General features: G+C 41.8%; 1 protein-coding gene across 1 annotated transcript in view; it reads left to right on the forward strand.

Moving 5' to 3' along the window:
• Positions 1-11,984, forward strand: part of oma1 (OMA1 zinc metallopeptidase) — a 44,287-nt gene extending 32,303 nt beyond the window's left edge. Inside the window, exon 8 of the mRNA XM_055641864.1 lies at positions 11,530-11,984. Within this exon, the coding sequence (XP_055497839.1) occupies positions 11,530-11,772 (243 nt within the window). The 3' untranslated portion in view covers positions 11,773-11,984. The remainder of the gene's footprint in view (positions 1-11,529) is intronic.
• The last annotated feature ends 11,637 nt before the right edge of the window (positions 11,985-23,621 follow it).

Consider the following 23,621-nt stretch of genomic DNA (forward strand, 5'->3'; position numbering starts at 1 on the left):
AGTATGTTATGTCTATCTAGATGCTAGTTGTAACTGATTTGGGACAAGAAGATTAGGAAGATTACTGAAATGCATTTGTATATGATATACACTGCTGACATTGTGTGCACAGGTGAAGGTTATGAATGTTAGTTACACAGAGTACACAAGAGACCAATAATATAATTGCTTTGTCCTAGATTGGGGAACTTCATTAAATCTGAAAAAGTGGAGCTCACCAAATTCCTGATTGTACTTTGCAGACTTTGGCAAGTCAGGAGACGAGTCATCTCTGCATCAAACCCAGCTTTCAGTATGCTTTTGTAGTCAATGGAGTCAATGTGCTTGGCTGCCCCATGTAAGAGATTGTATGGGAGAAGGGGAGATTATACAAGTTAAGGTGCAGATTTCTGGGCACACCAGTACATATACCACAAACAGCTCCTCTAACCATAGTGATTTCTAACCCAAGATCCAAATTAAGGGTCTCCACCCAAAAGGTAATCTGTCCATTTCCCTCTAAGGATGCTGCCGAACCTGCTGAATTCCCCCAGCAGCTCTCTTTTATTGCTACACCATTTGTGCAGTGGGTTGGAACTCGCTTGGTTTAAAGATGCCACACCTCCTTGCAGCTTTTGGAAGCTTCAAATGAACGTTAGAAGGATTGAGAACATCAGACCTGGTGGTGACCGCATAGTGCACATTCGGGCTTTGTGAGTAAGTTTAGTTTCATTTAGTCCAAAGATACAGTGAGGAAACAGGCCCTTCGGCACACCGAGTCTGCGCCAACCAGCGACCCCCATACACCAGCACTATCCTACACGCTGGGGACAATTTTACCGAAGCCAATCAACCTACAAACCTATTCGTTTTTGGAGTGTGGGGGAAAACCCATGTGGTCACAGGGAAAATGTACAACTCCGGGCAGACAGCACCGATATTTAGGATCGAATACGGGTCTCTGTTCCTAAGCTCATAAGTTATATGAGCAGAATTAGGCCATTCAGATCATCAAGTCTACTCCTCCATTCAACCATGGCTGATCTATCTTTCCTTCTAAACCCTATTTCCTGCCCCATTTTCCGGCACTGCAAAGTAACAGCCGTACCGCTGCACCACCGTGCTACCACGTAAGCTGCAGGACTAATGCACGAGAGAAATCTCATATACAGTGATGTGATACTTTCCACTGAAGTGCCATTGAAGGCATTTCTTTAAATTATATTTAAATATTAAAAAATAAACTGGATTTTAAAATCCCTATTACAGACTCTTCTGCAAATGCTATTAGAATAATGCTTTGTTGTTAATGGGTTTGTTGCCCTAGAAGTGTTCTACAGCAGCTGGGTATTGGAGGTAATTTGTTAACTTGTGTCACACTTTTATACATTATTACGTTTTCTCATTGGGACGACAATACTCCTTCGAGCCCAGCAGGCAAACTCTGCTGTGTCCTTGCTCATTCCAGTATTTTGCAAGAGACAGAGCGAAGCCACAACTCTATTGACATGTTTATAAATGATTTATTTAACAGGAAAGCAGTCTTACTGCAAACCCATGTTCCCATTCTGTGGAAATAAGACATGGATAAAAATGCTTATTTATGGTCAGTTGAATGATGACTTCTGCTGAAATGGACAAACTGGCCCTTCAAGGTGAATGTCAGGCTTGGTTTAGACAATTTGCCAGATTGCCTGAGCCCTGAGATGGGTTTTCAAAATTGGATAAAGTGGAGCATTTATTGATAAAAATAACACACCAAAGTGGCATATTACCCATCTTCTGTGAAGTAAAAATATGCTTATCCTACCTCCATCTGTAGTCATGCAAGTGCTCTTACTCTGCTGTGTGAATATAAAAGTAGTGTCACACAAACCTATCAATTCCAAAAGCCGCATTTCTAGTAAGTAAAGTAATGTGCGTTGTTGTAGATAATGGGAAAGAAATTTGACGTGGCCAAAAGAGGCACAAAGTTGATGGCACCACCCTGTGCATATTAATGCATGACAACCACAATCTGAGCCAAATCTGATTTAGTGTAATTGGTAAACCACATGTGCCAAATGTGTGCCACTTTTTAGCTCGCAGGAAATCTACCATCACCCGCCTTGATCATGTCGGATGTTTGGCTTTTATGTTTGAGTAGCTTTTTATACATTTCAGAAATATGCATGTTTAGTTTGAGGCGTTATATATTTTATTAGAGAAGTTCATCAGGTGGTTTTGGCAACATTTTATCACTCAAAAACAGATTATTTAGTCATTGAAATGCAAAAAAAAAAAAAAAATTGGAAATTTGAAATAAAAAGCAATAACTGCTGGACATATTGAGCAGGCCAAGCAGCATCTGTGAATAGAGGGGCATTTTTAAGATTGACAAACTTTCATCAGAACATGGAAGGTTCAGCTATGCGGCTCATTACTTCAATACTGTTTATAGACCATTGCTACATATCATTTGGCTGGTATTATTGCCCATGTTGAAGAACCCCTCTTCAGAAATATTTCTTTGACGTGATTTGGAAAGTTGCTTAGTTACGAAAAGTTTTGCGATCAGAAGTTTCAGCTTTTGTTTGTTTCTTTGTGCAGAGATTTAAGGCAAGTAATTTCCAACCATAAAGTAGCATTACAATATATTTTATCCAATAAAATGATAAATATAAGAGAATTCTAATTAAAAAGCAGGGCTTGGAGACACTTTAACCATTCAGTTAGAATATTTGCAGTGGTTAGAGGCTGTTATTTAGTAAAAATAATTGAAGATTAATGGGCAAATTTGTAGTTGGAATGTTAAAAAGGCACATAAAATAATAAATGTAAATAAACAATGGAAGCACAAGGATCACAAGAGGAGTAAGGTCAACAAACCTTTAAGTACATCCAGCATTTATTTTGAGCACTTAATTTAACCACCGGTATACCTTCTCCTAATTTTATTGCAATGCCCCTTTTCCCAGATTGCTGTATAAATGAAGCCACCAAATGCTTCCACATTCATTCTCTGGGTTTGAATAGAAACTTGCCTTCCCTGTAAAAATATTTAATGTTAAAGTGTTCAATTTTTCTAATTTCAGGCATAATAGAGGTATATGTTGACAACTAATAAAACTTCTGACTCTTCGGTTCACATATTGTACTACAGGTGCACAACCTTTTATCCGAAGATCCAAATAACGAAAACCTCCGAATAGCGACATTTTTTCGGTCCTTGAAGAAAGGTCCTTGAAAACGTTCACCGAGGGCGGCCTGCAGAGGTGACAGCGGAACCTCCGGTCGGTCCTCGAAGAAAGGGGAACTAAAGCCCCATTCATAAAAGAGAAGGTGAGGGTATATTGCGCGGGAGGGTTAATAATTGACAATCTGCTGCTGCCTGCCCGCTGAGGTTAAAAAGTTCCCACGGTAGACTCACGATACACAGTGTATCGTGAGTCTTGCGTGGGAACTTTTTTAACTCAGCGGGCAGCAGCAAATTGTCGCTCCCTTCAGTTTCACCCCACCTACACCCCTCTGCTTCCCGGCCATGTGTGTGACCCCTTCCCTCCCCTCTCCAGCTCCCCGCCCATTGCACCGGCGCGGGGGCTTTGCACTGTCTTCACGTCGGAGCTAGTGCCAGTCACCGGAGACGTCAGGACCAACGGGACACCGACCCCCAGGCCCACTGCAAGCACGGAGATCCCAGAGACCCACAGCCAGCAGCAGCCCAGCCCCGTTCCAATTCCAGAGGAACACGCTCTCCGCTGTCCCCGTAGGGACAGAAGCTGATGGCTCGGGCTGTGACGTCTCCGGCGACCCCCCTGTACAGGAGCTGAGACTGGGAACTGTGGGGTTGTTTGCAGTTGCAGAAGGAGGGGGCAAGGGCGGTACAGTTCCCAGTCTCAGCTCCATTCCAGGGGGGTGACCGGAGACGTCAGGACCAACGGGACACCGACTGCAAGCACGGAGATCCCATAGACTCACAGCCAGCAGCAACTCTAGCCCAGCCCCGCTCCAACTCCAGAGGAACCCGGGTTGCGGATGAAGGGGCGCAGCTCGGGCTGTGGGCGAACTGCCACTTGTCGCTGTAGCGGCGCATCGGGGAGCAGGTTCCTGTTGGTCCTGACGTCTCCAGCCATCCCCCTGGACAGGAGCTGAGAGACGTCAGGACCACCAGAAGCCGCTCCCCGATGGGCCGCTACAGCGACAAGTGGCAGTTCGCCCACAGCCCGAGCTGCGCCCCCTCATCGGGACACCGACCCCCAGGCCCACTGCAAGCACGGAGATCCCAGAGACTCACAGCCAGCAGCAACTCTAGCCCAGCCCCGCTCCAACTCCAGAGGAACCCGGGTTGCGGATGAGGGGGCGCAGCTCGGGCTGTGGGCGAACTGCCACTTGTCGCCGTAGCGGCCCATCGGGGAGCGGATTCCTCTGGAGTTGGAGGGACAGGAAGACACAGCGGCTTTTGAGAATGGTGGGCAATCACTTCCAAAGTTCTGCCCACACACTCAGTACACCTCTCCTACACTTGTCTCCCGCACTAAGATCATCTCGCAGAGAAGGATCCCAGCCTAACCCTCCCTATTCTCTCCTATTCTGCAAGAAAAACCTACATTGAAGACTCAAACTCGCGATCGAGTAACTGCCGGGATCGAGGCGCAAACTCGCGACCTTACGGATACGAGCCGAGCACTCTACCACTGAGCCAGCCGTTAAAATCTACGCTAAAAATCTTCCATTCCGAAAACCGAAAAATTCTGAATTACGAAAAGTGTCTGGTCCCAAGGCTTTCGGATAAAAGGTTGTGCACCTGTATTTGCTGCCACTACAGAACGAGGAATGCAAAGTGGCCCATCTACTGTAAGTCACTGATAAATAAAGATTGTTAAGGTTGACTGGTTCTCAAGCTATACAATTCCATTTCCACAGGCAAGTTTTTACTATCTGCAAATCTAAGGAGATACAGGATGAACCTTTTTTGTAATCATTCAAGTAAATGCTATGGCCAAATATTAAATATCTCCATAACTATCTTATCTCTGTAATTAATAATAAATACCAGATTCAGATTCAAATTTTATTGCCATTGTGCAGTGTACAGTACAGAGACAACGAAATGCAGTTAGCATCTCCCCAGAAGAGCGAACATAGAATAATGAGCAATAAATATATATACGTAAAAACTTTAAACAATACATTTTTAAAAGATTTAAATAATTGACTTGTTTCTAAGAAAATTCATGAACTCGTGCAGTTATTCCACTTATTTCAAGCAGTTTGTGTTACGTGTATTGAAATTAAAATTGTAGTGGATTTTGAAGGTCTATGAACCATTTTTAATGTTGCTATCCCGAGATGAACTACCTTTAAATTCCTTGTAACATCTGTTGTTTGCCACATATTTGCAAGTTTGTAATCACCTATACTTCAAATTTGCATTTGTATCACATCACTCTATGGAGAAATGAGTCTTAAAATCTTCAAATGTACTAGTTTCATCCTTGACTTCATACTAATTTAAGTGAACTGTACTCTTAAAACAACCCAACATACTTACACAAGGCTCACCTGGTTGAAAGTACTCATTGTTTATTTTGATGTGTTACAGTGCATTCGGAAAGTATTCCGACCCCTTCAATTTGTCCACATTTTGTAACGTTACAGCCTTATTTTAAAATTGATTAAACTCATTTTTTTTTATCATCAATCTACTCACAATACCCCAGAATGAAGAAGCAAAAGCAGGTGTTTAGAAATTTTTGCAAAGTAATTAAAAATAAATAACAGAAATATCAAATTGAGCTTAGGTTCATCCTGTTTCCATTGATTATCCTTGACAAGTTTCTACAACTTGATTTGAGTCCACCAGTGGTAAATTAAATTGATTGGACATGATTTGATAAGGCACACACCTGTCTACATAAGGTCCCACAGTTGACAGTACGTCAGAGCAAAAACCAAGCCATGAAGACAAAGGAATTGCCCGTAGACCTCCGTGACAGGATTGTGTCGAGGCACATTGTAGGTCCCAAAGAGCACAGTGGCCGCCGTCATTCTTAAATGGAAGAACTTTGGAACCACCAGGACTCTTCATAGACCTGGCTGCCCGGCCAAACTGAGCAATCGGGGGAGCTGATCACCTCCCTTGGTCAGGGAGGTGATCAAGAACCCGATGATCACTCTGACAGAACTCCAGAGTTCCTCTTTGGAGATTGGAGAACCTTCCAGAAGGACAACTATATCTGCAGCACTCCCACCAATTAGGTCTTTATGGTAGAGTGGCCAGATGGAAGCCACTCCTCAGTAAAAGACTTGGAGTTTGCCCAAAGGCATGAGAAACAAGATTCTCTGGTCTGATGAAACCAAGATTGAACTCTTTGGCCTGAATGCGAAGCGTCACGTCTGGAGGAAACCAGACACCGTTCATCACCTGGTCAATACCATGCCTACTGTGAAGCATGCTGGTGGCAACATCATACTGTGGGGATGTTTTTCAGTGGCAGGAACTGGGAGACTAGTCAAGATCAAGGAAAAGATGAACGGGGCAAAGTACAGAGAGATCCTTGATGAAAACCTGCGTTCTGGACCTCAGACTGGGGTGGAGGTTCATCTTCCACAAGACAACAACCCTAAGCACACAGCCAAGACAACGCAGAGTGGCTTTGTGACAAGTCTGTGAATGTCCTTGAGTGGCCCAGCCAGAGCCCGGACTTGAACCCGATCAAATATCTCTGGAGGGACCTGAAAATAGATGTGCATCAGCGCTCCCCATCCAACCTGATGGAGCTTGAGAGGATCTGCTGAGAAGAATGGGAGAAATGACCCAAATACAGGTGTGCCAAGCTTGTAGCGTCATACCCAAGAAGACTTGAGGCTGTAATCACTACCAAAGGTGTGTCAACAAAGCACTGAGCAATGGGTCTGAATACTGATGGAAATGTGACATTTAAGTTATTTATTTTTAATTGCTTTGCAAAAATTTCTAAACACCTGTTTTCGCTTTTTATTAATCCATTTTAGAATTTAATCCATTTTAGAATAAGATTGTAACGTAACAAAATGTGGAAAAAGTGAAGGGGTCTGAATACTTTCTGAATGCACTGTATACAAAATGAATTCCGCATCATTAGCTTTTGCCATGCAGTTTTACTGTGAGAAAGCAACTGGAAAGACTCTTGATTTTTGTTTAATATGCCACTACAATGAAGCAACTCGAACAATGCACAACGGCCCTCTCCTACCCATGAAAAATACCTGCGACTGATACTGTTTTGTCTGTGAAACCTGTTGAGCAATACATGTAAATAGAGGTCACACAGCTCACTCCCTTTTCATAGAGCCATAGAGTTTCATTCTTCTCTGACACATATTTTATGATAACAGCATTAAAATTTGTTATCTATATTGTATATTTTGGGGATCAATTATTGTACAACTCTGTCGGAAAAGTGATGAGGCTGGAAAGATGTTCTGGTGGCTCTTGATCTGTAGAATATTGTAAGAAGGCAAATGTGGTGTAACTGAAAAGGCACCTTGTACGTTGGTGAGCTCTAAAAACCCAGATGCAGTTTCCTACTCTCTTGAGTAGCATCATTACCAACATATGAAAAATAACATTTGACAACAGCAACATTTCAGTTTTGACACTTCGCTTTCTCTGCTGAACTGCGCAAGAGAAAGATTCTTGGAAGTTCGACATGTGCTGACAGTATGATTTAACCACGTTGTTTTAATCATGTTCCAGACACCGTAAATCACTGTCGGCATAATTAGGACACAATTATTTCCACTGATTTCCATAATAATATGGTATCTTGTTGATTGATTGACACTCATAGAAATTTTTTTTTCAGCACATATCTAATTTGCATTTGTTTAGTTGGTTCATAGCCAACACATTTAATGGTTTGTCTGATTTCACTGAAAAATCCATTTGCTGGAGGGTTTGATGGGAAGAAGGCAGATGTTGGAGAATGGCTGGGGAAGGGGGAGGTGGCTGAAGGAGTGTGACATTTCATTGAAACCTTTGAAAGCAGAACCTCACTAAATTATGCTTACTTAACTTACTAATTATTTCCTTCGTTGATCAGGGAACTGTTTTCCATTGGCTTGGGAGTCATAAGCAGTAGCTACGGAAACATTCTCACTAACACAGTAAGAAGAATGATTATGCCTGAATGTCTTCATATGGCAAGATTCTAAGTACAGAAGCCTTTGCAGCCTAAAGTAGATAAATATTTAAAACAAAATGACGGAGCGGGCAAGGCAGAGCTATTTTAGAATACTTAAGGGCCTGTCCTTGGCACGCAAATTACGAGACCTTGTGGTCGCGTTGAGCCGAGACAGTCGAGCAAAGGTCGGGAGCGATTACATGCGTTCGCACAGCCGTCTGGAGCGCGTGACGTCATTTGAAGATGGACACAAAGCTGGAGTAACTCAGCGGGACCGGCAGCATTTCTGGAGAGAAGCAATGGGTGACGTTTTGTGTCGAGACTCTTCTTCAGTCTGAAAAGAAGGGTCTTGACACTCATTGCTTCTCTCCAGAGATGCTGCCGGTCCCAGTGAGTTTCGTGTCTATCTTCAATTTTCTTGGCCCCGCTCTGGGAGTAGGAGTGGGGGCGGATCTGGACCGCAACGGCCGTGAGCCCCAGGCCGAGTTTGGCGATCATTTGCCTGCTTCTGCTGCTGTTGAAGGTGAGACGTTGTGTCGCGCCAGGGTCTTGGGCCTATCTCACTTTGGCCGTCAGTTCCGCGACAGGCCGTTGGCTCGCAAAGATTTTGTTCACTACAAGAATTTTGGAGCCCCACGCGATGTCGGGACAGGCCCGCACAACTCCATACCCCTCCACGCTTCTAAGTGGGACTGGCCCCGCGCGGTGCCCGTACACCTCAAGCAACCATGAGGTCGCATAATTTTGCGAGCCAAGGACGCGCAAGTGGGACGGGTCCTTTAATGTACTGATACTGTAGGCTGAATGCCCCTTGTGTTTTAGACTAGATTTATCGTATTGTTTAGTTATAGCAAATGAGGCCACTCAGCTTATCAAGTCTTGGCAAGTTTTTGGAGAAATTCCATCAGATTGTTTCCCTGTAACTTGTTGCTTATTCTTTCTTATGACATAATGTACGCAGACAGCACCCAAGGTTAGGGCTGAAGCTGGATCCTGGGAACTGCGAGGCAACAGAACCTCTAAACTGAAGGCTTATACTCTGCTGTACACATCTACAAAATGCAATGGCTGCAGTTGCTACCATTCACACTTGGGCCAGGAGCATGCGCGTTGTTGATGTAATTCATGTCCACTTCACGATTCTTCTGATTTAAGTATTTTCTTACCTAAGTAAGCACAATATTTCAAATGTGCTTCAATGTAGTGCTTTCGAAAGGCTCTACAAATGAACATGGAACTATTTATTTTTGTTAAGGCTACTTGTATGAAACCTTGGACTTAATTAATGAAGATGCCCAATCCTAGGTGGTGACATTGGGCAAGACATTTAAAACATCAAGATGGTTGATGTAACTAAGATGATATTCTATTATTGTGAATCTGTTTGATAACCGATCAAAGCAATAAGACTTGGGCGATAGATGCTGGGAAACACTGCTGGCTCTGAGGTGATATGGAAACAAAGAGCAAATACCACTGCTGAGAAGGTGAATGTCACTTATTTCCAGGAAACTAGCAATGCATGTAGTCCACAGAGAATCCCGAAGGATTGCCCACTAAGGGCATATTATTACAGAACAAATGACAGATCATGAGGATATTCATAGGCAACGACGCATGCTGTATGTACAGGCGAATATTCTCTTGTGTAAATTTGGTGCGTGTGCCGATGTGGTGAAGATGCCGCTATTTAAAGCATACTACACACCACTCTACACTGCGCACCTGTGGTCGAACTATGGAAAAACAAGTATGCAGAGACTAAAGGTGGGATGCCATGAGAACACTGCAAAGGAAACCTAGATGGTGTAGTGCCAGTAATATGTTTGTGGCTGCAGGAGTCAGTACTTTAGAAGCTATCCTAAGACATCACATGTATAAATTCATTTGCAGGATAAATGACTCTAAAAATGTGATTATTGTGGCCTTGTCAAACATAAGGGTTAGCACTACACGCTACGAATCCCAGCTGTGGAGACACTGGTATCGTTGTCTCGTGTAGGACATTGATCATTCTTTTAATCTGGATTTTTAACTTATGTAATGTGTTTGATGCTTTTATGTGATATACCAAGATTTTATATGCACTTTATGATATTTAATATGCAATGCATTTTTTTATGTAATGTTGCCCCTTGTCTGGACATCGAGTCTGTAATAAAGTTTATTATTATTATTATTATTAAGTCATAGAGCTATTCAGCATGGAATCAGGCCATTTGGCCCAACTCATCCATGTTGACCAATTTCCCTAACCAAGCCAGTCCCACTTGGCTGTATCTGGCCCATATCTCTCCAAGTCTTTCCTGTCCACATATTTGCCCAATGTCTTTTAAATGCTGTAATTGTGCCCACCTCTAACACTTCCTCTGGCAGCTCATAACACATATGCACCACAGTGCCAGACACTTGTGTGTTACTTAATAATTCGCAAATCTTTGGGGAAAATAAAGGGTGCCTTTGAATTTATTATACATTTTACTGATGTTTAAAGTTATATTTTTTAAGATACAGCATAGAAACCGGCCCTTCGGCCCACCGAGTCCACTCTGGCCCTCGATCACTCATTCACACTATGTTATCCCATCCACTCCCTCCACACCTGGGGAAATTTAGAGTGGCCAACTAGCCTACAAACCTGCACGTCTTTGGGATGTGGGAGGAAACTGGAGCACCCAGATTAAACCCACGCAGTCACAGGGAAAACGTGTAAACTCCACACAGACAGCGCCCAAGGTACGGATTGAACCCAGTCTCAGGCACTGTGAGGCAGCCGCTATACCAGCTGTGCTACTGTGCCGCCCTTAAATATTTGAAAGGGTCTATTTTGGCCTTGTACAGTATTTGTACAGATTTATAAAGATGCAATATCTATGTAGTATCTTCCCTCTCATACCATAGGCTCTCGTCTTCTTTGGCAGACTCACCTGCGGCACCTTATTAAAGGCCATTATTTAGATTCCTTACTTCCTCCTAAAGCAACAAGCAATATTAAAGAGAGTACATCTGGGTAAAATTGGTGGGGATTTGGAGGGTATAAAATTGGGTCAGTGTCGTATTTGTATGAATACAGCATGCAAATTTGATGGTTTGCTTGGACTCTGGGTAATTTTTTTGAAATTCCCTAATTGGGCACTAGAGCTTAAATGTCAATTTCAAAGAACATCAGAGGTCAGAATTAATGCTTATTTTGATGCTTAGTGAAATAAAATATGTTGTTTAACTCTGAAAGAGAAGAAGATATTTAAAGAGAATTAGAAATTGTAATATAAGCGGACTGGTATTCCTTGTAGTCAAATTGATGCTTCTTTCAGACCACACATTCAAAACCTGCTGATCAAACTTGTAATGGATGCTGCATCTTTCAGGAGCATTACACCTGAGTACTGCTTTTTCATTGTTGCAGGCTCTCAAGCTGCGAGAGGACTGTGGTTGCCCTTCCCTGCCGAGTATAGACCCACGGTTGGTTTTCAAGCTTAGCATGGAGGAACTGATGAACCGTTTGAAGAAATGGGATGAACCAATCTGCACAGTTTCTGGAGACGAGCAGCTACCTCCACAACGTGAACTTGAGCCAATCTTCATGAAGAGAATACCTGCTGTAGTTGCAGTACAGGCACTCCAAAACACAGTCAGCTCTCAGAATTAAATGTATTTGATATCATGCACTGCAAATAAGCAATTTGTGTTTCTAAGTTAACTGAAAAGAGGGAATTGGAAATAATGTGGTTCTAAAAACAATTATTTTGTGTAATCTTGATTTTTTTTAGGGTTCTTCTGGTTGTTCTTTGATTGTTTCTTCAGTTGGGAATGGTTTTGTTTTGTTCTATGTTCAATGTGGAAAATCTACTACTTGGGGAAAACATCATAGAAACCTATGTGACAAGGTCTCTTGGAATATCAATTCACAGCTATGTTCTTTAGAGTCCCTGTGGCAAAAAAAACCATATTAGCAGCGATGGATTTCTGGCCAGTGAGTCCTTTTCTTAAGGTGATTATGTGATAATCATGGGATGTGTATGATTTAAAGCAAACTATGTGAAAAACGTTGTAAATTAATCCAGAGCACAAGAGATTGTAGATGCTGGAATCTGGAGTAAAAAATAAACTGCAAACCCCCCACAGATGTTGCCTGATGCCCAAAGTTCCTCCAGCAGCTTGAGTAAGAGAAAATTGGTGGAGTAAAGGATTGGAACAATGAGAGGACAATAGAATAGGCTGAAAGTGCTATAGACCTGCACGGGCAGGTAGACGCTCCCACCCCCACGAGTCTCGGGCAGATGGGGCTCGTCAGTCTGGGAAGGCAGTCCATCTAGGAGAAGGAAAACTCTGATTTTAAACCTCCACTGTTTGTGGCCATATCCAGTCATAGAAAAAGCTCCAGGAGTAAACCTCAAGAAAATCCGGAGTCGGAGACCCTAAGGCAGTTTGTCGTTGTCTACAATCTCGACCTGGCTGCTCCTGTGATGGTGCCAAACTGTTATGGCCCTGCTGTTCCTTTGGATCGATCAGCGACATGGAGGGGGGGGGGGGGGGGGACGTGCTGCACGGGCAACAGGCTGTCCTCCATATGACATCGCCCAGGCTTGCATCCGACCAGGATACATCACCCATGGTCAGTCATGACCGAGGGGGGCCTACTACTTATGAGTTTGATGATAATATTTAGAGCTGCTGCTCTTATCAAATGCAGGTACAAACTGCAAACTTTGCAGTGTTTTTTAACGATAGAATTGAATTACGTCAATGATATATTTTGTCCATTCCCATGCTGGTTGGTAAAAATAAAATTTCTCTGTTAATGGGGGAAACGCATTCTGCTTTTACATTTTTTGATCGGTAAGAATCTCTCAGTACCTTCCAAAGTGCAGGTTTAATAATTCTCCCTGTTGGGGAACAGTAGAAATGTCGTACAAAATAGATATCCTATTAGATGTATGCAGTTTTAATTGCAATGAATTTGAAGAACTTCTTGTACATAAAATATTTTTCTGAATTATGAATATCTGCCATTTTCATATATATCATACTGGTCTTGTACACTCAAACAAATAAAACCTTGTCTAAGTAATACGTTTCCAGCATGGATCAGACACTATTCAGCCAAAGGTGTCATCTTGTGAAACTACTTATTTTACACTGTAAAATGACCAACATTTTGTTTTTTGTTTCCAGTTCATACTTTCAGATGAGCATACTTTCAGATTTTATTGACTACTCAAATATGTATATGCTTCAGTATTTTCATTTTAGACAAATTCTGATGTTGCCAAGAAAGCATCTGCTGTGGAAGGTGGGATAGTGGCACAGCTGGTGAAAGTGATGCAGATTCGATCCCTACCTCTGCTGCTGTCTGTGTTGAGTTGTATGTTCTCCCTGGGATGCACGGGGTTTCCCCATGGGTTTTCTGGTTTCTTCCCGAATCACAAAGATGTCACTGAATTGGCCACTGCAAATTACCCCAAATGTGTAGGCGAGTAGAATCTGGAAGGAATTGATGGAGAGAATAGGTTTCAGGGAAAATAAGTGGATGGGATTGTTCTATGAGCCAGCATGGAATTGATGAGCTGAAAGGTTGTCTCCTGCATCTTAAGGAAATGTGGAAAAGTAATCTTTCAAAGAAGTACTTAATTAAAACTAGTTTTACAGGTTATTATTTATAGTTTCAGACTCAAATGCTCTGGATTTGTAGAGTAGCGTTTAATTGGGATTGGAATCTAAAATATGAGCCTAAACAATTACATAAAACGTAGAAGGAATATGTTTCCAGAGTTCCTCTGTCCAGTTATCAGACAGTGAAAGTAAGAGGTAGAAATGCGTTTCAGAAATGTTATTTAGCTCGTGTATTGCGTATTGACCATTATTTCCAGTTTTTAAATTTGTGTTGATTTTCGTCGTTTCATTCTATTGTTTCATAGAAACATAGAAAATAGGTGCAGGAGTTAGCCATTCAGCCCTTAGAGCCAGCACCGCCATTCAACATGATCATGGCTGATCATCCAAAATCAGTACCCTGTTCCTGCTTTCTCCCCATATCCCATGACCACGTTAGCCCTAAGAGCTAAACATAACACTCTTAAGTACTTCATTTTGTGCTGGGATGAGGTCCCCAGGGTTGCGTCCTCAGCCCCCTATTGTACTCCCTGTCCACACATGACTGTGTGGCTAGGGTCAGCTCCAACTCAATAATTAAGTTTGCTGATGACACTGGTGGTGGGCCTGATCTCAGACAACAATGAGAAGGCCTACCGGGAGGAGGTGGCTCCTCTTGAACATCAAAAAAACTAAGGAGCTGATCGTGGACTTTAGGAGGGCACATCATCCGAGGACGTACACATCATTGAGGATAAATGGGGACACTGTGGATAGGGTGAGCTGTTTTAAATACCTGGGAGTCCACATCTCTGAGGATATGACATGGACAGCACACGCCTCAGCACTCGTGAGTAAGGCAAGGAAGCGCCTTTACCACCTCAGGCAATTGAGGAAATTCAGAGTGTCTCCGAGGATCCTCCAGTGCTTCTACGCAGTGGCTGTGGAAAGCATCTTGTCCGGAAATATTACCACCTGGTTTGGGAATTGCTCTGCCCAGGACAAGAAGGCTCTGCAGAGAGTAGTGCGTTCGGCCGAATGCACTATGGGAACTTCACTCGCCCCCCTGCAGGAACTATACATCAGGAGGTGCAACTCCAGAGCCAATAAAATCATGGGAGACCCCTTCCACCCCTGCAACGGACTGTTCCAGCTGCTACGGTCAGGCAAATGCCTCCGTTGCCATGCTGTGAGAACGGAGAAGTTGAGAAGGAGTTTCTTCCCAGAGGCCATTCGGACTGTAAACTCCTATCTCACCAGGGCCTAACTTTACTGAACCTTTTTTCCTTCCAATATTTAATATGTAAAAGAATATGTGCGTGGGTTTATGATTGTGTTTATAGTTTGTTTGGTTGTTTGTTTGTTTGTCTTTTTGCACAAAGTCCATGAGCATTGCCACTTTTCATTTCACTGCACATCTCGTATGTGTATGTGACGAATAAACTTGACTTGACATATAGCCACAATCACACTTTGTTACTTATTTCTACTCCATTACCTCTTTCTTCCAGAATCTTGCTTTAAACTACCTCAGTTTATTGAACCTGCTTGCTCACACTTTAGCTGCCAATAATTGCCCTTGACCATGCCACAGAGGAACTACTGAAACCTCAGTCGTTCAAATCTGAGTTCCCATGGCCTCTGTATTTGCTATCCTCCTTTCCTTCCAAGCCTTCCATACTCACTCCCTCTGCCTCATCTTCATTTTACAGACAGCATTCATAATTTTAATCAATGATAAGCAAACCTTTGACTACATCTGCCATGCAAAAAGTAAAATCACTTACAATTGTGTCCCACTAGTTAATTTTTGGTCACACTGCCAGTCACACCTTTTAATATTTGTCAGCTCACTGTTTCTTTCACCGGACCATTATCAGTACTGATTTATTATTGTCACATGTACGGAGATATAGTGAAAATCTTTGCGATCTATTCAGTCAAATCATACTATACATGATTACAATCATGCCATACACAAGTACAGCAGATAGTGGAAAGATATGAATGTACGGGATAAATGACACAAAGAATATCATGTTAGAGCTTTACCAGTGTGACAGCTGCAGAGAAAGTGCAGACAAAACGTATATGGTCTGCAATGAGGTAGCTTGGAAGATCGGGACAACATTCTAGCTTGTGGGTGGACTATTCAATAGTCCAATAACAGTGGGGAAGAAGCTGTCCCATTTTTGTATCTTGTGCCTAACGAGAGAGGGGAGAAGAGAGAATGACCGTGGTGAAAATGGTCCATGATTATGTTAAAGAGTTTAAGAAGGAACTGCAGATGCTGGAAAATCGAAGGTAGACAAAAATGCTGGAGAAACTCAGCAGGTGAGGCAGTATCTATGGAGCGAGGGAAATAGGCAATGTTTCGGGCCAAAACCCTTCGTCAGAGTTCTTCAGTCTCCCTCGGTGTGAAGAAGGGTTTTTAGATATAGCCATAGATACTGCGCCATAGATACTGCCTCACCCACTGAGTTTCTCCAGCATTTTTGTCTACCTTGATTATGTTAGCTGTTTTCCCAAGGCAGTGTTATAGGAAGCTGGTTTGTGTGCTGGATCGGACAGAGCAATTGCCACACCATACGTGATGCATCCTGATAGGATACTTTCTACGGTGCTTTTGTAAAAGTTGGCAAGAGTTGTTGGAGGCATGCTGAACTTTGTTAGTCTTCTGAGGAAGTAAAAGTGTTGCTGTGCTTTCTTGGCCGTGGCTTCAATGTAGTTGGTTCAGAACAAATTGTTTGTGATACTTAATCCTAGAAACTTGAAGTTCTCAACAATCTCCATGTTGGAACGATTGATATTGACTGGGGCTGAAGTTAATGTGTGACGTGCCCAGCCTCTTGAGGTCAGAGCCACTGGGCAGTTGTCATTAAGACATGCTGCCTTGCTTTTCCCAGCGTGGATGATCACCACCTAAAATGTTAATCTCTTCAATTTGGGCCGAATGGTTTCCATTGTGAAAGTCATTGCTCCAACTACTACAAAACTTTGCAATAAGCAGTCCAAAAATATCATGCTGCAGTTACCTCACTTATTAAGATGCAACTGTGTGGCCATTAAGCACCTATCTGTACTAATCCCATTATCCACATTCGGAGCCTGCAGCCTTCTATTACATTATACTTCATGTGTTCATCCAATGGACTTTAATATCATGAGAGAACATACCACCACCCTTCAAGTTAGCAAAACCGTTGTTGTCTCTGATGATCACACCTGTGGGAATTGTGTCAAGTGCAGCTCCTTACAGAGCGCATTAGGGAACTGAAGCTGCAGCGGGATGACCTCAGGGCCATCTGGGAGAATGAGAGCTTCTTGCGAGGAGAGCATGCCTTAGGTATGAAGAAAGTAGGTGGGTGACCACAAGGAAAGGGAGTAGACAAAGTGCAGGTGATCCCTGTGGCCATTCCCCTTCATGGTATTGACCCATAAGGGGCGAGCATCAATTGCAAGCAGGGCTGTGGCACGGAGCCTGGCTCTTGTAGCAAGGTGGTCTTGCCTCCGGTCCAGGAAGAGAGTGGGTGGGTGACCACTAGGAAGGGGATTTGGCAAAGAGTATTGATGACCCCTGTAGCCATTCTTCAAAACAGGTAAACAATTGTGGGGACAGTTGGAGGATGACCCACCATGGTTGAGCAGCAATATCAGGTAGGGCTGTGACACGATGCCTGGCTCAGATGCACAGCAGGGAAAGGAAATGTCAGGCAGATCCATGGAGGTAGGAGACTCTTTTCTTACATTCTGTCTGGATTAAATTCCATCTTCTATTTATCTGCCCTTTTCACAAACCATCAACATGATTCTGTCAACAAAGATTATCAACAACACAAAATTTGTCATCTGAGAACTCGCTTAGTAAATCTAGATGGATGGATTGCCCTGATTTAATAATGATCTGTAACCAGAACTTTAAAATCATTGGATGTGATAGGTTAAGACGAAGAAAATATTTTTTCACTGGGTAGTCAGATCTGGAATGTACACGCTGTTCTTAAGTGTATAAAATCTTGAGAGCAAGAGATCGGATAGACGTGCAGCGTCTCGTGCCCAGAGTAAGGGAATCAAGAACCAAAGGACGTGGGTTTAAGGTGAGGGGGGAAAGATTTAATAGGAACCTGAGGGGTAACTTCTTCACATAAGGGGTGGTGGGTGTATGGGACGAGCTGCTAGATGAGATAGTACTATTGCAACATTTAAGAAACATTTAGACAGGTACATGAATAGGACAGGTATAGGGGGATATGGGACAAGTGGGTGGGAATAGTGTAGATAGAACATGTTGGTTGGTGTGTATGAAAGTTGGGCTGAAGGGCCCGCTTCTATGCTATAAAACTCTTTGTCCCTTAAAGAGGGTGGAAAGTTATTCTAATAATCAGTTTAAAAGACATTTAGATTGGCAGCTGGCAGAATTACAGAAAAAAAGTGAGTGTATGTGGGACAAGTGCTTTGAAAGAACCAGCCCAGGCACTAATGGGTTAATGGGCTGCCTCTATTCCTCACCTTCCATAGTGGTAGCTGTTGTTGTTTCAAATCATCCTGTTTCGATCAATGCAACAATTATCTACCACGAAGAGCATCCTTTCTCTGTTGTCCACAGAGAGTAAACTCCTATCGCAGATAAATAATCTGAAGCTAATCCCACCACATATGGGAGTGTGGGCTCCCACTCGCCAGAGGTAATGACCGGCCTGGATTTCTTTACCTCAGATCATGGTACAGTCCTCAAGAACTAGATTAAATGTGTGCCCCCAATTAGAGCAAGAAAAGTGATAAAACAAGGCAAAAATTGAAAGATTTTTTATCTGAATGCACGCAGCATTCGTAACATTTGAATTAATGCCCCAAAGAAAAATGAAAGGTTATCATCTAATAGCCATTACAGAGGCATGTTTGTAACATAATCAAATGTTCTTGAATAATTTGAAAACAGTTTAACAATATGGAAAGGGAGTAGGGTAGCATTGATAATAACGACATTGATAAAGGCAGTTGAGAGGCAGTATATTGTAATATGCAATGCTGAGTTTTTATAGGATCTTCAATGCATCATGAGCACAAAATGTTTCCTCTAATCCCAAAATTGGCAACTTGTTGTAAATGCAGGGAAGTCCCATGGCTCCTGCAAATCAGACTCTAAAGATCACCAGTTTAATCATCAGATATGAATATTATAGCTAAAAATAGGCATTCACCTATTCCATCATAAAATGTCATTGAAGGTCTATTGGGAAATACGTATACTTTGAAATTGTGTAATATTGATATTTTGCTACAGTAAATGGGCTCTGCCATGTATCAGAACCTATGCAATACTAAATACTATTTAGAGTGATGCATGTAATTTAATTAATACAACTGCTGCTTAGAGAAATAGAAATTCTTAGATATTAATATGTCTCTATTGGCATTATTAATATTAGACATCACATTATTCTCAGAATGCATTACTGCATGCAATGTCTGAAGGGGGGCTTACCTCAGTGGTTGAGTTATTTATATTGACATTTAACTGTGTGATTGGTATGCTGCTGTAGTGGAAACCAAATTAGATTTGAATTAAAAATTAAAACCTTACCACCAAGTTGAGAATGAGAACAGATGGAAGCGTCTCAGCTTCACTCCCTGCTCAGTCTGTTTCAAGAAATCACACAGAAAAAGAGTCATGTTTGCCTTCTGCAGAAGTTTGAATTTAACTTCCTCTGGGTGAGGCAATGCAATTACCAATGTGGGACCAAAACTGCGGCCTACTCGCATACCAATTAAATGCAGTAGAAAGTGCATGGCTGGCTCCAGCTGTTGCCACCCCGGCAGGGGATGATGTGACAGATCTAATAGAGATCAGTGACAACGTCTGATGCTTTTATGCCTGAAACCAGACCTTTGAATGCAGTATCTGAAAGCTTTGATGCTAAAGGGAAAACTTGGATTTTAAGAGAATTAAAAGTCAACCAAACTTGCCTTCAGCACTAGCACTTTAAGTAAATTATCAGACCAGGGAATTTTTTCTAAGTATTTTCATTATCTTCCTTTAACTGTGAGGAGATGTGCTAAAGCTAATCAGCTCAGAGGCATGGTAACAAAGATCGCTGAGTTTGGGCTATGGCATAATGGTCTGTTTAAAAAAAAAATCTGGGATGGAAATGGTTGTGCTGTGCTGTATACAAGTTGCTGAAGTGATCAAACTAAAAATTGAATCGGGGCAGAAGATAACAACAACGACCATCTTACCATTTGCCTTCTTAAGTTGTTGCTGACTTTGTTTTACTTTCAGTATTCCTTCCTCCATTTACCGCACTACTGATTTTACATCTCAATGATCTACATGTATCCTTTGATTTTGTCTTCCACAGTATTCTTACATATTTCATATGGCCAGACCCCCTATAATCATTGCATTAGCCTCATTATGTCCTCTCCAAATTATACCACTGCTCTTAGAGGGCCTATAGAAAAACAAAACACAATGTTTCTGTCTTCCAGTTTCTGAGTTCCATTGATTCTACATATTGATTTGGAGAACTCGGGTCTTTTACCACCAGGGGTGCAGCATGATTGGCAGCCCTGCCAACAGTCTGGGTGTTTTTTTGTCTTTTTTTATTTTTTAGTGTGTGTTAAAAGTCTGTGTAAATATTCTCAGGTTTGTTTTATGTTGGGGGAGGGGGAAACTTTTTTCAGTTTCTTACCTCGCCGGAGATGAGATTAATTTTCGGATTGCATCTCCGGGTGCTCTGCGGCCTACCATCGATGGAGTTGGAGGCCTCCTCGGACTGACTTTGGGCCTCGCCTCGGGGCGTGGACTAACATCGGAGTCGATCCCTTGCCTGGGATTGCTCCAACCGTGACCTGTGGACTTATCATCAAGAGCTCGCAGTCTCGGGAGAGGCTAGTTGGGAAGCTCCAACAACACAGAGGCTCGACCAGCCCCGACGCAGTATCCGATCGTCCGGTGCGGGGAAACTGACACCCCCCCCATGTAGGAGCTGATTGCTACGGGAGTCAAGATCGTCTCGACAACGGAGGGCTCGAGGCCCACGATCGTCTCGACAACAGAGGGCTCGAGGCCCACGACCGTGGGAGAGCTAAGAGAAGAGATTTGAACTTTTTTTCGCCTTCCATCACAGTGAGGAATGCGGTGAGACATTGTGGTGGATGTTTATGTTAAAATGTATTTTGTATGTTCCTTTCCTTTTTATTTGCATGACTGACTTGGCAAATGAAACTCCTCGTATGTTGCAAAAGATACTTGGCTAATAAAATATTATTGTGATTGTGATTTTCTCTCTACTACCTTTAACCATTCTTTAAAACCATAACTGCCTTATCACCTTTTCCATTTTACTTTTTTCTCATGGAGTATATTTGGAGAAGTGTTTACATAGATAGGACAGTTATTGATAGTTTAGTTAATGCATGTCCTACACCCAACCCCCTCCCAGTTCAGAAAAGCTCCCAAGATGACATGTCTTCAGTGGGATTGGCTGCAATATTAGATATACATGCACATCAAATTATAAACCTGGCACCTAAAGAAGACTGATTGTCATTTCTAGTATTACAATAGCAAGTCTGAATTAATTTAAAGTGATCTAAGCTTCTACTGTTTAACATAATTTCCTTGTAAATTGTGTTGGCGATAATGTGTAAGGTGGTGTTGACACAACATGAAAATTATTAAAAGGCTTACTCTTCAATACACGCTCTCTGATCATTTTTTGGAACACAAATGATGACTGCTATATTCTGGGATATTGAATAGCCCCACCAGTTATATTAGAGGAAGCGTGAAACTATATTAAACTGAACTGGGGTCGGTCTGCATCACTCAGTTCATTACATGCAGCCAGAGAGTCAAAGGAGCATTAATTTGACCTTTTTAAGTGGTAGGCAGCTGCATTTTAAAATGCCGTCCATCACTGCAAAGTAAATTAAGCAGCTCATATAAAATATGGAAAGTGTTTTTCTTCTAACATGAATTGTTCATGATGTAAATTTCACCAGACCTGTTCACCATGCATCTTTTTGCATTGTCAGTTCCCAATACTGTTTTCTAGAGATTTGCTTTCATTATTTTCAATGTTCAATTAATTCAAGTTTCAATTAATTCAATCTTTATTTTCAATGTTTTTTTTTTATTATAAAGACAATTGAAAATGGATTGCAGGTTTAATTCGGAAATATCTTAACATGTGTACAATATCTCCTTCCATTTTAGTGTCATCAGTTTAATTCAGTATTTTGTGAGTATATTTTAAGAACTTTTCAAATTATTGCCACTTTGTTTCTTCCCAATATCCTGTAAAATAATTTCTTCAAAATCTATGAAAATCCGATACGTTTCTATCTCTTATGAATGTGAATGGGTAGTCACGTGCTGGCATATAGGAGAGAGATAAAACACCTTGTTGAATGGTGCTGCAATTATAGCCCCTCACTAAATGTCAACAAACCCAAGGTACTAATCATTGATCATCAAAGGGGATGTGGGAAGAGTGATTTTTCATCGGTGATTTAGCAGCTCAAATTCTGGAGAGTTAGCAGCTCAAATTCCTTGGCATTAACATTGTGGATGACCTATCATAGACCCAGAGCATAGATGTAGCAATGTTACAACATTTTGAGATTTAAAAAATTAAGTCTTTATCCCCATCAGATAAAGCATAGAAAGAAGTTTAATTTGACACCTAATTCACTTTCATATCTTTAGTATTAAAAATGTTATGGCCATTTTCATACTCAGAAATTGACATCTTGTTCCCTATTGCTTTTTCATTGACTTAACACAAAAGCTGTGATCGAGAACATTTAAAGGCCGATAACTTTCTTAAAATTTAAGAGAACAGAAATAAATTTTCAGTTATTATGGATTGAAGCATTCTGAAACAAATATGAAACAATCTTACTTAGATGACTTGAAATTAAAGCATATAATTAGTTAGTTACCTAATTGTAGCTAATTACAAAATTCAATTACTAGATCTAAACATCTATCAATTTCTTAAGAATAGGTTAACATTTTTAAATAGCCTAAGTGTCCAAATAACATTCACACAATAATTCAGAATATAACATAATTTTTAAATCCCATTGTCATGGCTTTATAGGCCAAATGGAAGGAATTTAATGTTTAATACTTGTAAATTAATGGCCATTTAAATCAGCTTGCGAGTGGGATTTTCTGAAACGGGACCATTTAGAACGTTGAAGATGCGGTGAATTTATACCCCCATATCTGCAGCAAATTCACTGCCGGTTCTTCGGGGGGAAAAATTACCGTTTCGCAACTTAAAATGTGAATTATATACATCTTAAGAAACACTTTTAAACATAAAAATAAACTACTTTCTTTTACCTGGTCCTCCATAAAATCCGTCCCAGTTGTCGGCATTCTGCTTTTAAAATCATTCCAGCGATTAACTTGTCGGGTGAATGTTAAAAAAAAACACACAGAACGGCCGTAGAAACGATTCTTTAGCAAAGTCCTGCACTCCAACAAATATAATTCAGGACCAGGTCGGTTAAACCCCCCCCCCCCCCCCAGCCCCACCCCCTCAAAGGCGCCAAAATCGCACACATGGCCAGTGGCAGAATTACAGCACCGCTGAAGGTAAGTTTTATAACATACCCAATAGATGCAATGATGTTTTAGGCATGCCAACGCCCCTAAACAAAATGCTGGAGTAACCCCAGCATTGGGGTCAAGGAAAGAGCGTTTGCATTGCAACCCTGTTTTCACCAATATTTCCACCACCACACACAAGTACAAGTACAACAGACACCATTGTGTGCAGATGCCGAGACGTGTGTCCAGCTCTGGTTGAACAACTTCTAATTTTGTGTGTGGACTCGATAAGAAGAAGACTCTAGTATTGTGTGTCTATCTTTGGTTTAAACCAGCAT

This window comes from Leucoraja erinacea, chromosome 10 (genome assembly GCF_028641065.1).
Source record: "Leucoraja erinacea ecotype New England chromosome 10, Leri_hhj_1, whole genome shotgun sequence".
Taxonomy (NCBI): Eukaryota; Metazoa; Chordata; class Chondrichthyes; order Rajiformes; family Rajidae; genus Leucoraja; species Leucoraja erinaceus.